General features: G+C 39.8%; 1 protein-coding gene across 2 annotated transcripts in view; it reads left to right on the forward strand.

Annotated features, from left to right (window-relative positions):
* Setx (senataxin) overlaps window positions 1-16947 on the forward strand; it is a 66645-nt gene that overhangs the window by 46010 nt on the left and 3688 nt on the right. For both annotated transcript variants that reach the window (XM_041674132.1, XM_041674133.1), the window contains 7 exons: window positions 3783-3932; window positions 5141-5248; window positions 6884-7071; window positions 7878-7970; window positions 9450-9614; window positions 12704-12802; window positions 14886-14973. In XM_041674132.1, the coding sequence (XP_041530066.1) occupies window positions 3783-3932; window positions 5141-5248; window positions 6884-7071; window positions 7878-7970; window positions 9450-9614; window positions 12704-12802; window positions 14886-14973 (891 nt within the window). The remainder of the gene's footprint in view (window positions 1-3782; window positions 3933-5140; window positions 5249-6883; window positions 7072-7877; window positions 7971-9449; window positions 9615-12703; window positions 12803-14885; window positions 14974-16947) is intronic.

The raw sequence follows: 16947 nt of genomic DNA on the forward strand, positions 1-16947 counted from the left end.
ATTAAAAAGGAAAGTTTTAACTTTAACATAATAAAATTACAAATACAAAACTGTTATCAAGCAAGAATTATAGTTACAATCTTTAGTCCATTTACATTTGGCAAATTGAGGAAATATTCTTATCTGTCCTATTTTTGTGAGTCTAAAGTTTTATATATAATTTATCTTTTATCATAAGTAAGGAAAACTGTAATTATAACTATCTAGTCTTCAACTCCATCAAAGACCCCAGAAGGTTATATTACCCGAGTAAACAATAAGTGCATTGTAAACAACTTCCAAAGTTCTAGAAATGACAGTCATCTTACTGCCTAATAGTCACCCAAATTCTTTTGTAACATTGGGGCATCCATCTTCAGCCTATAGGTGCATACAAGAAACTTGAACGGCTGCCTTACCTTGTCTTTGGAAAGTTCATCAGTTGCCTTTCTTATTTCTGGCTGGTCCAGTTTGGACAGTTAACTGTCAGCAATTGAGGCAAGGGCAGTTTCTCTGCTCACATGGCTAGTTTTTGCCATAAAGTAAACAAACTCCATATGAAGTTCCTTTGCTGTCCATCATCCTCTTTGAAGTAATTGGTGCTGCCAGTAGCGGGCATGTCTCACTGTCAAGAAGAGTCTAAGTTCTTAAAACATTTTAAATGCTGTATTCTGTAGGTCTTTGAAGTGTTTGAACATTTCCCATCTATCAGAAATATATCTGTCTGTATGACTTTAAAAACATACCTAACATGGCTAATTTTGTTATTATAGATGACTATTAATATGTATTTCTTATATATTGCATTTTAAAATGAACTGCATAAACATAATACCCTAAACAAGAGTAGAAATATACATACAGCATAACAAAATGTACCTTAAATTTATATTAATAAACTAAAATCCATACTAATGTAAAGTATCCTGAGATTAATAGCTTTTTTTATTAAAGCAGATTTGGCAATCTTTTTATCTTATTTCGATATCCTGTCCCCCTTCTTCCCTATTTATTTATTCATTCATTCATTCATTCATTCATTCGTTTGTTTATTTTGAAACAGGGTTTCTGTGGCTCTGGAGCCTGTCCTGTAGCTCTTGTAGACTAAGTTGGCCTCAAACTCACAGAGATCAGCTTGCCTCTGCTTCCCAAGTGATGGGATTAAAGACGTGCCACCACCACCCAGCTTTTGTTTATACTTTTTTTTTAATGACCAATAACAATTTGTGCCAAAACTCCCTAAACAATGATAAATAACATGATTTATTTTTGAGCAAATGTGGATATAGTTTTCTAGGCTACTTCCTGCCGATTGGGGACACTGGTAATCTTTGGGGGACCCTGAGAAAATTTAGGATTATGGTCAGGTCCGGACTGGAATATTCTGTATGGTTGGATCACCTCAACCACTTGCCTTGTAGCTGTTCTGGATGTAGAACTCAGAGAAAACTGCAGCAGAGACATTGGATCACCAGGGACATCTCCTTCTATTGGAGATATTTCAGGGGGTCTTTCTTGATCAAACTTGATTTTTCTTAACCCAGAATGAATCAGCCTCTCGTTTCATGTGGAAAAAAAAGCAGAATCTCTTTCTCAAAGTAACATATTTTTTTGACTTAAATTTTGAAGTCATGATATTTTAAAAAGGGGCTGGAGAGATGGCTCAGAGGTTAAGAGCATTGCCTGCTATTCCAAAGGTTTGAGTTCAATTCCCAGCAACCACATGGTGGCTCACAACCATCTGTAATGGGGTCTGGTGCCCTCTTCTGGCCTGCAGGCATACACACAGACAGAATATTGTATACATAATAAATAAATAAATATTTAAAAAAAAGATATTTTAAAAATATGCAGGTTGGCTAATCTAGCAGCTTTTATAATCAGACGTCTCTCGGCAGCTATTTGCTCATAACAGTCAAAAAAATCCAAAGACAGCACAATGGTATAAATAATCCAGATTCACTGTGTATTTTCCATATTTATGTGACGTATTATTTTTTCTCTGTTTCTCTTTCTCTCTCTCTCTTTTTTTTTTTTTTTTTTTGGGTTTTTTGAGACAGGATTTCTCAGTATAACAGTCCTAGCTGTCCTGAAACTAGTTCTTGTAAATCAGGCTGGCCTTGGACTCAACAGAGATCCACCTGTCTCTGCCTCCTGAATGCTGGGATTAAAGTTTGCCACTACTTCCTGGCCTTTGTTTATTTTTAAGGACTTTTTCTTTTCTCTCCCACACCTACATATATTTTTAAGCACGCTGTAAACATTTATAGAGGGTTTTTATTTTGTTTTGTTTTCTGTTTTTTTGATCGGAATCTATCTTTACTGCATATTTCTTTTTCTGACCACACAAATCTTTCATCTGTTAAACAATATGGCTAGGATTAAAGCTGCAGTTTTGGCAACTGGCTCCCCCATTCCTTAGGTTTTTGAGAGTCTAGCTTCATGGCAGAGGTACTGGTGGGAACCACATTTATTTTCACTACTCTGTGGAGTTTCTATGTTCATTCCACCAAAAAGAAGCCCAATTTTGACTGCTCATAAACACCATTTAAATGTTTGGTGGCAGAGCCTCTTAAAAGAACTGTGAGGTTTTTGCTGCTAATGCTGAGTTAGGAAGCCTTTCTTAAAGGAACTGCACCTCTGCTCAAAGCCAACAAATAGAGCCCACCCTGAAAAAGATGGTTACCAAAAAGCTGTGCTTAACTCTGATCTTGTCTGTCTAGAATCCTTTTAATTTTGAAGTTTTCTCAGGCTTTATGTGGAGATCCTTGCCAAACATTTGGACACCATTTGTAGACAGAGACTGCACTTTTGTTTTCTGGCTGCTCAGACCCGAACAGTCACACAGAAACTATTAGCTTTGGGCTGGAGAGATGGCTCAGGTGTTAAGAGCATTGCCTGCTCTTCCAAAGGTCCTGAGTTCAATTCCCAGCAACCACATGGTGGCTCACAACCATCTGTAATGGGGTCTGGTGCCCTCTTCTGGCCTGCAGGCATACATACAGACAGAATATTGTATACATACTAAATAAATAAATATTTTAAAAAAACTATTAGCTTCAACACTCTTTGGCCAGTGATTCAGGTGTATTCCTAGCTAGCTCTTACATCTTAAATTAACTCAATTTCTGTTAATCTCTGTATTACCACGAGCCTGCAGTTTACCAGTAATTTTCTGGCACCTTTTCTGATTTGGTGGCTACATAGCGACTCTTCAACTCTGCCTACTTTCTCTCTTATATATCTCTGTTCGGCTTTCTCACCTGGCTCTGCTCTGCTTAGTCATTGGCCAAAACAACTTTATTCATCTACCAATAAACGTAACACATATACAGAAGGACATTCCACATCTTAAGGGTATGTTTTCTTTCTTTTTTGATCAGATAAACAGTTGAAGTTTCTTTAACAATGTAAATGATCTCTAAATTAGTATTTCACACTTATGGGTGAAGTGCCTTGTTCATGGGTATCGTAAGCTTTAATTTTCTTATTTCATGTCTTCTTTAGACCATTAGATTAAGTATGTTTGGGGGAAGACTTACTATGTGATGGCTAAGAGAAGAGAATCTGGCAAATGCTTTGGCACTGAATCCAGATTGCCATTTCTCCTAAAACTTAACATCCATTGCCTTGAAGTCTACAGTGAATTTGTGCAGAGGGATTGCTCCTGTTTTCCGGAGCCCAGGCTTCCCTTTTTATTGAATATTTTATGTCACATGAAGAAAAAGGTAGATATTTAATAGTAAAAATAGGACCTGCAGGATTTGTATATAACTAAATATGGTTATCCTTTGTTGTCCTAGGTTAAGGGACGTCCACAGAAAACACAGAATACCATCATCTTGGAGTCTCACGTCATCTGCTGCACATTGAGCACAAGTGGTGGTTTGCTGCTTGAGTCTGCTTTTAGAGGGCAAGGGGGTGTCCCCTTTAGTTGCGTCATTGTTGATGAGGTCAGTGGCTCTCAAGCATGTGAGTATGACTGCTACTGTGAAGAAACATTATGGGTGAATTGTGTGTGCTGAAGTGTGGATAAAGAGCAGGGTTTTTTTTGTTGTTTTTTTATTGAAAAAATTTCGGCCTCCTCCCTGCCTCCCATTTCCCTCCCCCTCCTACCACTCCTCTCCCCCTCCCCCATTCCTCTCCCCATAAAGAGCAGGTTTTTATCAAGTGGTCACTACTCTGCCACTGTGCTAGAGAGTGAACCACCAGCATTGCAAGTTAGGAGACTCTAGTGGATGTGCACATGTTTTTATACAGTGAAACATGGTGCTGACAACCTGCTCCAAAGGGAGGAGTCACGTCTTCTGGGTGGGATTGTCTCCAGCACTATCCTGTTGAACTGCTGCAGTTTCTCTGCCACTTTTGAAGTATTTATGATTTTGTACAGCTTTGGCTGCCGCATTTTCTACTAATATCTTGTATTTCTTGTCCATTTGTTGAACTTTGATTGGGTACTTACTGTTATAGGCAAGATTGAAAAGTCAGAAGACAGAAGAACTAGATCATTAGATATAGAGAATTGGTCTGGGAGTTCCCATACCTTGTTGTAGATATGTTAATTATGTGTGAGAAAATGAAAAAGAAAAAATGGAAATGATGAAATAATTGAAGGCAATTTTATTGAATTAGAAAGATGGGGAAAAGATAGTCATGTGTTAAATAATATCTAAATTTCAGAGATAACGTTGTAAAACAGCTTTTCCTAGTCTAGCTCAGCAGGAATGCAGCATGCACTTAGGATGTGCACAGCCTTGCTGGTAGCAAGCTCCACAGTTAAGGTAGCCATGGTGGTTGATTTCAAAATACTTGTTAGATTGCTCCAAAGCTGTGATTAGATAAATTTTGTTTTATAATGAAATCTTTTATATGTATGTGTTTTTTCATTGCTATATCTTCATTGTACATAGTAAGATGTCTTACATAAAGATATTTTCACACAAGTATAATATATCTTGAAAAGTTTTTTTTTTAAATGCTTATTTTTTATACTTGATGTAGAGGAGATTGGATGTAACTCAATAGCAAAGCACTTGCCCAATATGTATGAGATCCTACATAATTTAAAAAAAGGTTTAGCTGTACTAATGGAGGAATTTTTACTTTTATGGGTATTAGAACTTAATTAAGGCTGTTTGTCCTTTTGTACTTTCTTACCAAGGCTGGGCAGTCTTGTGAAGTTGAAACACTTACTCCACTTATCCACCGCTGCAACAAACTTATCCTAGTAGGAGACCCCAAACAGCTCCCTCCCACCGTCATTTCTATGGTGAGTGTTTCTGTTGATGGTAGAGGGCCTGCTTTTGTTTTGAGGGAATCGTTCTGTTTCAAATTGAAAGGAAAATTAGGAAATGGCAGAAAAGAGAAGTGTTATTTGAAGTTTCATAAGAAAATTGTGGCATGATTGTGCATGGCTGCAGTCCTAGCATTCAGCAGGCTAAGCAGGTTCTTGGCTGAGGCCTGCCAGGGATACACAGGGAGACCTTGTCTCCAAAGACAGTGATCGTCTCTACAATGTCCTCCTTGTTCACAGCTGTGCTTCTGAGTGTGTGGGCTAGAGTTTTCAAAGACAGGAAAACCTAAAGGTCACACAGTGCAGTGCCAGAAGCTTCCCCTGCTGGAGGAGGGGCTGTGCCTGTTTTGTTGTTGCCAGTCATTTTTGACTGTGGATTTCCTGATGAGGTGGGAGCACGAGTGCACAGCCATGTGGGCAGAGCTGCTGCAGCTCTCGGGTATACTGGGCTTTAACAAACTCCTGAAAGGATAACTGAGGGCCTCAACAGTTTTGTTTTGATACTTGGTAAAAACATCAAGAATGATAAGATCCAACTATTTGTGTTTTTCAAAGTTACTATACAAATAAAGTTACTGAAGAAAAACTTAAGAATGATTGCAAAGGCGAACAATGAGGGCTGATGAGAAGCCGAGGACAATGGCACGGGGTTTTGATCCTACTTCATGTTCTGGCTTTGTGGGAGCCTAGCCAGTTTGGATGTTCACCTTCCTAGACATGGATGGAGGGGGGAGGACCTTAGACTTTCCACAGGGCAGGGAACCCTGACTGCTCTTTGGACTGGAGAGGGAGGGGGGAGAAGAGTGGGAGGAGGGGGGAGGGAAATGGGAGGCTGGGGGGAGGAGGAAACTTTTTTTTTCCTTTTCTCAATATAAAAGAATGATTACAAAGTTGATTTTTTTTACATATCTTTTTTAAAGTACTATTTTTTTGTGTGTGTGTGCATGAATTCCTATGTGGGTGCTGGGAATCAAACTGGGCCTTTTGCAAGAATAAGAAGTGCTCTTAACCACTGAACCAACTTGTTCGTGCACTTGTTCCCCCTCCACCACCACCACCCCAGGGCTTCCCTGTGTACTAGCCAGAGCTGTCCTGGAATTCGCTTTATAGACCAGGCTGGCCTGGAACTCACAGAGATCTGCCTACCTCCCAAGTGCTGGGATTAAAGGTGTGTGCCACCACTCCTGGCTCACTTAGATAAAACCCACTATTTTCTGGAGATAATTACCATGGAGAATTTAGTAATTTAGAAGATTCTGCCAAGCATTTGTGTGTACATTTATTCACTTTTTCAGTATTATATTTTGAGTGCCAGCGTGATTCACGTACTATTTTCTTATTACATTTCTTTTTGTGGGAAATGTCAAGACAGATATTGTTTGTTTGTGTCTGTTTTTTGAGTCAGGGTTTCTCTGTAGACCTGGCTGTCCTGGAGCTCACTCTGTAGACCAGGCTGGCCCTGAACTCACAGAGATCCACCTGCCTCTGCCTCCCAAGTGCTAGGATTAAAGGATGCGCCCACTGTCCTGGGCGGTTTTTTTTTTGTTGTTGTTGTTTTGTTTTGTTTGTTTGTTTTTGTTACAAACTTTTAAATACTTTTCTTCCTCTCAGAAAGCACAGGAGTATGGGTACGACCAGTCAATGATGGCACGATTCTGCAAGCTGCTTGAAGATTATGTGAAACAGAACAAGATTGGCAGGCTGCCGGTTTTACAGCTTACCGTTCAGTATAGGATGCATCCAGACATTTGTCTCTTCCCTTCTAATTATGTTTATAACAAAAACTTGAAAACAAATAGGTGGGTGTCCTGTATTGCTTATAGACTTGTCCTATTTGAAGATTTAGCTGCTGTGAAGAAATCTTGGCATAAAAAGCATAAATCAGGCTAGCTGTGTTAGCTGATATGGGTGATCCTGTTACTTGGAAAACTGAGGCAGGAAGATTGCTGAGAGTTAAGAGGCCAGCCTAGACTACAGAATAAAACCCTGTTGGATGGGTGGGGAGCACTAATCTCCTTAAATCATCAATTTGAAGTGATTATTCTCTAATTATAAAAGCTATATTGATTATATCAAATACAGATTGATAAAAGAGGTGGCAGGGCTGTGGTGGTGCACACTTTTAATCCTAGCAGTCAGGAGGCAGAGGTAGGTTGATCTCTTGAGTTTGAGGCCAGCTTGGTCTACATACCCTGTCTTGAAAAAGAAAAAGAGAGGAGACAGAAGTCACCCATATTTAATATAACCCAGATATAATCAGTAGTAACCTCATGGCCTGTCTTATATGGTGCTACTGGGGATTGAAGCCTAGCTCTTAACTGTGTTTTTGTGTTTGCTTTCCCTGGAGGCTCCACTATGTTTCCCTAGCCCTGGTTGTTTATCTCATGTACTATGTTATGAGCTTTTCTCTAGTCATAATTGTGTATCTCTCCTTTCTTGGTGCCAGAATGGAAATAAAATCAAGTTTAGACTTTTCACTGCTATGCATCTGTGAAAGGCCTCTTATCCCTTAACTTTTTCCTCTTTCTATCTTACACAGAAAAAAAAAATTATTGATAAAGTGTCCTTTAGAGCATATTTTCTGATTCTGGTTGCTTTTCTCTAGTGCCACTGAATCCGTTCGATGTTCGTCAGAGTGGCCATTTCAGCCCTACCTTGTGTTTGATGTTGAAGATGGTTCAGAACGACGGGATAATGAGTATGTTTTTCTCTTCTTCGTTCTCAGTAATGGCCTCAGAATTATTAGGTTATAAGCCTTTCCCATACATGCCTCTTTAGTACCAGGGCACAGTCATTTTCACTATCAGTTTTGATAACTTCCCCTTTTCTGTTTAATTGGGCAATACTCTCAGGTGACCAGTAAGTCCTTGAAAGGTAATAGCAGTGACATTGTAAGGTGATTATGGTCTCATTGGAAGACAGGTATTAACTAGTCATTGAGTTGAGTGACTTTTCCAGGTGGGTTAAGTGCAGTGAGAAGATATAGCTGTGTGGCCGGACTGTGGTGGGCCTTTAAAGTGCAGGGCCTTTAATCCCAGCACTTGGGAAGCAGAGGCAGGCAAATCTCTGCGAGTTCAAGGCCAGCCTGGTCTACAAAAGCTAGTTCCAGGACAGCTAGGACTATTACACAGGGAAACCCTGTCTTGAAAAACAAAAACAACAACAACAACAACAACAAAAATGCAACTGTGTGAATGGGCTAATATTAAAAGAGTGGATAGTGACTTAGTGGGACTGTATTTTAAGAATTTTGAGTTGTGTGGGAATGTGTTGGGTTGGGTACCTATGACAGCAAAGTGGAGTAAGTGATTTGTTTCTAGGTAGCAAATATATCATAGGAGACAAGGGTTGCTTTGACTGGAGGAACTAATAGTCTAGAGGTTATTCTATTATATTAATACGTGCATAAATACTGCCTGCTATGGGGAAATATGAAAATGCAGATTCTAAGATCAGAATAGGAAATGGGATGTTGCATTCTTTGAAGAAGTGAAAAATACAGAGGTGTTTTCCTGTAGGATTGCAATGCTACAGGAATTGCAACTGAAAGGTTTATGTGGCACCTTCAGAAGTAGAGCTGCAGATGAAGAGCTGAGCACCAAGCAGGTTATAGAACCAGAAGGCCGCAAGGAACCTGAATAGAATTGTAACCGGAGGAGAAACCAAGGACTAGGAGAGGGAGCCGTCCCCTTTGGGACATCTTCAGTGTAACAGATAGCATGCCAGTAGTAATTACGCTTTAAGGCTCAGGATAACATGGCCCATGCTGGTGTTGGTTGGATCTAGTTTAGTAATGAAAGGACACACATACTTGAGGTCTGGATCAGGAGTACAGGTTCTAGAGCAAGTAAAGATGATAATGGTAGATGAGAAGGCTTTTCATGCTATTCGATCCTGGGGCCATGTTGTTCATGTTTAGCTCTCTAGGTGGCATGTTTTCAGCTGTGTGGTTATTGGTTCATACTTCAGTTGATTACAAATTCCTTTTTTACAATCACTTCCTGGATTGGACAGTTACTCATATATATATGAGTAGTTACTATTACATCCTATTGACACTGCTGCCTGACAGGGAAAACACCTGTCTATGTACGGTAATGGGAATCAAGCTAAATACAACTAGTGAGCAGTTAGACTGCTATGAGATTTGATACATTGTCTTCTTTTTCTATCTTAGCTCATATATAAATGTTCAAGAAATAAAGTTGGTGATGGAAATAATTAAACTTATTAAAGAAAAAAGAAAAGATATTTCCTTCCGAAATATTGGCATAATAACCCATTACAAGGCCCAGAAGACTATGATTCAGAAGGATTTGGAGAAAGAATTTGACAAGAAAGGGTGACGTATTTTTACATGTTTTTCTGGTGTTTATAAAAGTTGAATTTTCTTTCTCAACAGTACTGGGGTTCAGTTGTGGTCTTGTATATTAGACAAATAACTCTAAGCATCTCTGAGCTATATTACCCAGTCCTCTTTATTTCGTGACTGTGTCCGTAAGTTTCCCAGGTTGTCACTGAACTTGCTATCCTCCTGCCTCAGTCCCCTGTGTACTTGGAATTACAGTGCCTCCAGGACCTGCTATGATTGTGCTTTTGTCTCTACCTCTACAATAAAATTAAAGATTAAAATCTGGAAGTCAAGTGTCGGGTGTGTGGTAAGAAACATGTAATTCCAGTATGTGGAAGGTAGAGGCAGAAAGATCAGTCAAGGTACCCTTGGTGCCATAGTCTTTTCCCCATTGCTGTAACAAAAATACTGTGGCAAAAGCATTAAAAGGTTTATTTCACCTCACAGTTTATTACAGCCCATCATGATGGGGGAGTCAAGGCAGCAGGACCCTGAAGCATCCAGTCAGAAGAAGAAGAACAGTGAAGGCATGCATGCTAGTGATGAGCTCGATTTCTCCACTTTTATACAGTCTGGGATCTCCTGTGTAGAGAATGGTGTCACCCACACTGGGTGGGTCTTCCCAGCTCAACTAATACCATCCATAGATAATCCCCCAGAGACCTGCTACGACCCATTGCTTAGGCTGTTGTAACTTTTACCACGTTGACTGTTAACACTGATGATCACATTCTGCTACACAGTGAGTTCAAGGATAATATGGGCTACATAAGACCTATGTCACCAAACAATCTGAAGAGACGGCTCAGTGGTTAAGATTGCACTTTATATGCAATCATGAACAGAGTTCGGATCCCAGCATTTAAGCAACAAGCTGAGTGTCCTGTATACTTCTCTGTAACCCAAGCTGATAAGCAGGCAGACAGGAGGATCTTTTGGAGTTTCCTGGCTTCTAGTCAGAGAAAGCTTGAATGAATGAGCTTCAGGTTTAGGGAAAAACCCTTTGAAAGAATAGGCAGTGACAGAGGAGGGCACCTAGGACTTTGCTGTGGCCTTTACTCACGTACACATGACTCTCAAAGACACACAAATCTTTTAAAATACCAAAACAGCATTTTAAGTTTTTAATCTAGAAACACAAAAAAAAACTTGACTTTAGGGAAAGTAAAAAATCTGAAGAGACTATATATAGCAAGTAGCACTAGTAATCAAAACCTCCCAGTGATGAGAAACGAATTAGACCTGTCTGCTGAGTTCCACCAGCTGGCAATCCAGAGTTAGCAATAACACAGCTGTGTGCCTGTAATCCTTGCTTTCGGGAGTCTGAGGCCGGAGGATCTAGTTTTAGGCCAGCCTGGGCTATATAGGAAATACCCTATCTGAAAACAACAACAGAAAGCCCAGTAATACTTAGCACAAAACACTTTGAATTTTTTTTTTTAAAGTCTGTTTATGTTGGGGGCTGACACACAATGGTGTGCATATAGTTAGAGGATAACCTTTATTAATTGCTTCTGGGATGAAACTAAGGTCATCAGGCTTGATGGCAAGCTGCCTTATGCGATATTGCCAGCTCCAAGAACACTTGGTAATTCATTTTATGAGCCCAAGCCCAGGAAGGTGTTTAAGAACCACAGGGCTGATAAGCACTCAGGATTGCAGATGTGAGAAAGCTAAACAAAAAGCAGACTGAATTCAGCATATATTAAAGGGACTGTACATCATGACCAAGTGAAATTTATTATCCCAAAGTGCAGTGTTGGCTTGGCATATTAATGGGAAAAGAGAAGGAAGCAGGATATGGCATCTCACTCTTGGAGCCTCCATCTAGGGAGGCCAAGGCAGGATGATCATAATGAACTTGAGGCCAGCCTGGGTCACAGAATGAAGACTGTGTCTCAGAAAACAGACAAGCAATTAGACTGAGAAGGTGACCCGTATGTCCTACCAATAGATAACAGAAAAGGCTCTTAACAGAACCTATCATCTTTGATAACTCAAAAGGTTATTAGGGCTACAGAGAAAATTTCTTACCTTGATTAAAAGCATCTATAAGAAAAACCACATAGGTAACATTGTCCCTTGATGGCTCAGCAGTCCTTTCTGTAGACCATGAAAAATACTTGTTCTTATTCTGTTGTCCATTGTAGTAGAGGTTCTTGCCAGAGCAAGTGTTTTATAAATAATTCAGCGTGGTTATATTTATAGATACATTAATGAAGCTGCACAAAGAAACCCTTGGGGGGTTAAGCAAACAAGTTCAAGAGACTTGTAGAAAATAAGATCAATATATAACAGTCTGTTTTTCAGTGAGTAGTCTGCACAGGAAGTGAAAACATTCCACTTAAAATGGCACCAAAAGTAATAAAATAATTAGGAGTAAATAAAACCAAAACAGTATAAGATGTATCCACTGGAAACTACAAAGTATGTTACAAGAAATAATTGAAACGGAGAGATGTTTATGGATAAGAAGACTTGGTACTGTTCTGGCGGCAGTTCCCCAAAGAAGAATGGTTCTTTCTGCCAGGATACCAGCTGTCTCTTTACAGAAGTCATCAAGCTGATAAAACCATAGAAGACTCTAAAAGACTTAAGAAAACATCATATAAATATGTATAGCCTTAGTTTACCGAAATGAACCTTCTCCTGGGACTAGCTATTGTATACAGTGATTCTCAACCTGTATATGTGGTTTCTTATGGATTTGATAAACACTAAGAATTATTTCCAGAGATGCTATGAGAAGAATGGAGTAAGGATGACGTACTGACTTCAGAAGTTGTGTGTCTGAAAGGACTATCCTTATCTCAAATATACGATGAACCTTACAACTCAATATATGTATTTTCTCTTTTCCCCAAGACAGGGTTTCTCTGTGTAGCCCTGGCTGTCCTGGAACTCACTTTGTAGACCATTTGGCCTCGAACTCAGATCTATCTGTCTCTGGCCCCCAAGTGCTGAGATTAAAGGCTTGTGCCACCACCATCTGCCATCACAGTGAAGAGTTTTAAATACTACTGTGTATGTGTATTTTACAATTTTACCTTTTTTGGTAAACACGTGCCTTTTGTAAACAGGCCTGCAGAAGTGGATACAGTGGATGCCTTCCAGGGCCGGCAGAAAGACTGTATAATTGTTACATGTGTCAGGGCAAGTTCTGAGCAAGGCTCAATTGGGTAAGTAGCTCACATTGCTTTGTCACTTGTTGAGAATCAGTTCTGTCATCTAGACCCACCAGTGACTGCTCTTAGAGAACCCTATCGATTACTTTGTTAATTTTCTTTTGTTTAAAACAGTGTTCTCAATCTGTGGGGGGGGGGGGTCAAATGACCTTTTCACAGAGGTTGCATATCAGATATCCAGCATATCTGATATTTACATTACAAATCTTAACAGTACCAAAATGCAGTTATGAAGTAGCAATGAAAATTTTATGGTCGGGGTCACATGAGGAACCGTACTAAAGAATTGCAGAATTAGAAAGGTTGAGAATCACTGTTTATAATAGTTTGTCCCAGGAGATGGTTCATTTTGGTAAAGTGATTACTGTACAAGCATAAGAACTTGATTGTGACTGTCCAGCACCCATGTAAAAAATCATGATGGTGCACATCTATAACCACCTATCCCCAGGCCAGAGATAGGCATATCTGGGAACTTGCTGGCTAGTGAAAACTCATTATTCTTCTAACAATGCTTAGTACAGTTTAAAGAAAATGTGCTTCTTTCCACAGAAAAGAGCAAGTGTTATTTTAAAGAAAACTCATTATTCTACTAACAGTGCTTAGTACAGTTTAAAGAAGATATGCTTATTTTCATAGGAAAGATCATGTGTTTCTTTCAAGAAAACAGTATTCTACTAACAAAGCTTAGTACAATTTAAGGAAAATGTGCTTCTTATTTTTAATATTTATTTATTATGTATACAATAGTCTGTCTGTGTGTATGCCCGCATGCCAGAGGAGGGCACCAGATCTCATTACAGATGGTTGTGAGCCACCATGTGGTTGCTGGGACCTTTGGAAGAGCAGTCAGTGCTCTTAACTGCTGAGCCATCTCTCCAGCCCCGAAAATGTGCTTCTTTTAACAGAAAAGAGCATTCTTTTTTTTAAAGCAGAGTTACTATTTTATTTATAGTGCTTAGCCTAAGTGATGAGTCCCAGGTTCAGTGAGAGGTGTTGTCTCAAAAAAATAAATGGAGAGCAGTTGAGGAAGACACCTGGCGTTTATATGTGCTCGCGTGTATGTGCGCACACACGGCCTAGGCAACATCTTGAAAGTCTAAATTGTGAAGTAGATGATCTGTAAGATCTGCTTTTCCTAGTGTTTTGTATGTTGACCCTTTTCCATCGGGTGTGTCTTTTGTTCAGTAAAACTGATGTTCTAATTGTATTTTTTGCAGAGATCTATAATTGTCATTGTCACATGGTACATGCTACACAGTTTTTTTAATGGTGCAATCATAAATACTCTTAGTTTACTTAAGATGTTAAGTATGCTGTTGAGTCGCCAGATGATTTTTTTTCATGAGATAAAGAAGTTAAAGATTTGAGATGGGTGTAGGTGACACATGCCTTTAATCCTAGCACTTGGGAGTCAGGGACAGGTGGTTCTCTGAGTTTGAGGCCAGCCTGGTCTATAAAGCAAGTTCTAGGACAACCAGGGCTATATAGAAAAACCCTGGAGGGAAAAGCACGCACACACACACACACAACCCACAACAAATTAGAGATTTAATTTAAAATTTCACCATTATCATATACCCATTGTACTTCTATATTGATATATTTATGTATTTCTATACTAGTTCCACAATAGTTTATTACTTTAAATTTAACTTAACTATAGTTTTTAGTTTAGTTTTGTGTGTGTGCACTTGCGTAGGATGGTTGCTTAGTATGGAAGTTAAATCTTCTGGAAGAGCAGCAGCTGCGCTTAACTGCTAGGCTGACCTTTTCTGGTCCCTTTTTGGAGTTTTTTAAATTTTAAGTTATATTGTTAACTTTCCAGTATTTTTATCCAAGTCAAAATAGGAGCTTTTAATATTTAACTTGGAAGTAAAGCACCAAGGGTTTGCTCAATATTTTAATGGCATTGGCTTCTGTGCCAGGTACCCTGAGTCGGGGCCGGTAGTGAGGAAGCACTCCAACTAGGAAGGAAGGAAGGGGTTCTGGAGAAGCTGCTTCCAGTACTGCCTACACCCTCTGAAGGGATATGATTCCATTTGCATACAGAAGTAACTTTCTTGTTGTTGCTTAGATTCCTGGCGAGTTTGCAGAGATTGAATGTCACCATTACACGAGCCAAATACAGCCTTTTTATCCTTGGACATTTGAGGACTCTGATGGTAGGTACACTCTCTGGGGGCTATAGGGAGTTGCAAGTATATCCAGTGTTAGCTATTTGTAGTAATAGGAGCATCGGGGCTGCGTCCCCGGCACCCGGCCGCCTGCACAGCTAGTTTTACCAGAAATAATTACATGGAAACTGTATTCTTTTAAACACTGCTTGGCCCATTCTCTTCTAGGCTAATTCTCACATATTAATTTAGCCCATTTCTAATCATCTGTGTGTAGCACCCCAAGGTGCGCTTACCAGGAAGATTCTAGCCTATGTCCATCCTGGGTCGGAGCTTCATCGCATGTGTCTGCCCAGGAGCAGGGCATGGCGTCTCTCTGAGGCGTCTGCCCCCGAGAGGAGAGCTGTTGAGTCTGAGCTCACTTCCTCTTCCTCCCAGCATTCTGTTCTGTTTACTCCTCCCACCTATGTTTTAACCTATGAGGGCCAGCCAAGCAGTTTCTTTATTTTTTAACCAATGACCTTCCTCCATCAGCTATTATGGATTTTTTTTCTTAATAATGGAAATAATTTCTCAGTTACAAAATAAAGGTTAAGTCTTCCAGCAGCTTGGCTGTGATTTTCCATAGAAACCGTTCTTTCTTAGCTCAAGTGCAGGTGTGTACACTAGGTTTTCAAGGTGACCTATCTAAAACCCTGATTTGTGTCAGTGACAAGTCTGAAGAGGGCTTGTCAGTCCACGTTCAGAGTGGTAGGACAGAGCTTAGCAAATGGTAGTGTGATTGTGAGCAGTTTCTCCAGAGAGTGCGGGAACATGTGCAACCGCCTTTTCTGGGCTCGGGGCTGGTAGCTCCTTGCTCTGTTCTGTGAGAGCTCTGCCACAAGCCTTTCTGCTGTAGGGCTTCTTAGGATGAAGAGCAATGCTCTCTACATTTTTAGTGGGCAGATAGTGTGAGTGAAGCCAGTGACAGACAGCTAGGTAGTGTGTGCTTGCTGCTCAGCTAGCTCCACTAGGGGTTGCAGTGTATTGGTGCTTTTGAACTTTTGGTTGTAAGTCTTATCCTTTCATGTCCAAACTCTCTTGCCAGCCCAATAACTTCTTGTTGTTTCTAAAAGTGTAGGCCTTTAATCTCAGCACGTAGGGGGCAGGCGCAGGCAGATCTCTGAGTTTGAGGTCATTCTGGTCTACAGAGCGAGTTCCAGGACAGCCAGAGTTGTTACACAGAGAAAAAAATGAAGTGGCCATCTGAAGCAAGGAGCCAACTTGTTTTCCTTCCCTATTTTGTTAATAGTAGCCAAGAGCATCCAGATACATCTTCCCATCTTACCTAGATCTCTGGTTTTGTGCACACCCTTTGAAAGAAGCTGTAAAAAACAGTATATACGCTTGTTTTATATCTGTTTAAGTTGATAAGGAAAGACAAAATTTTATCATAAATATTGCTAGAAGATTGTTTCTAAGATATTATAAACGTTGACATTTTAAAATAAAGTCGTGGAGGCTGGAGAGATGCTTAAGAGTTAAGAGCACTGGCTCCTCTTGTAGAGGACCCAGGTTTGGTTCCCAGCATCCTCGTGTCAGTTCACAACCTCCTATAACTTCAGTTCCAGGGAATACAGCGCCATCTTCTGGTCTCCATGATCATCATGCATACACGCAGTGTATGTACATATATAGGCAAATACCCATACACATTTTTTAAAAAAAAATTAAATGACAATAGGAAAATATCTTTGAATTTCTCCCTCAGTAGATTAAGGTGTTTTAGTCCTTAGGGGCTTGGGAGGCCTTTGGGAAGCCAATAAATTTGGTTTTTTTCATATGTGGTCAGAAATTTGCCTTCTGAAACCAAGTTTTTTTTTTAATTGATTTTTATTGAGCTCTACATTTTTCTTTGCTTCCCTCCCTTCCTCTCCCCTTCCATCTTCAACCCTCCCCCAAGGTCCCTATGCTCCCAATTTACTCAGGAGATCTGGTCTTTTTCAACTTCCCATGTAGATTAGATCTATGTAAGTCTCTGTT

This window comes from Microtus oregoni, unplaced genomic scaffold (assembly GCF_018167655.1).
Source record: "Microtus oregoni isolate MIOR12 unplaced genomic scaffold, Mior012 000025F_ref0000491, whole genome shotgun sequence".
Classification (NCBI taxonomy): Eukaryota; Metazoa; Chordata; class Mammalia; order Rodentia; family Cricetidae; genus Microtus; species Microtus oregoni.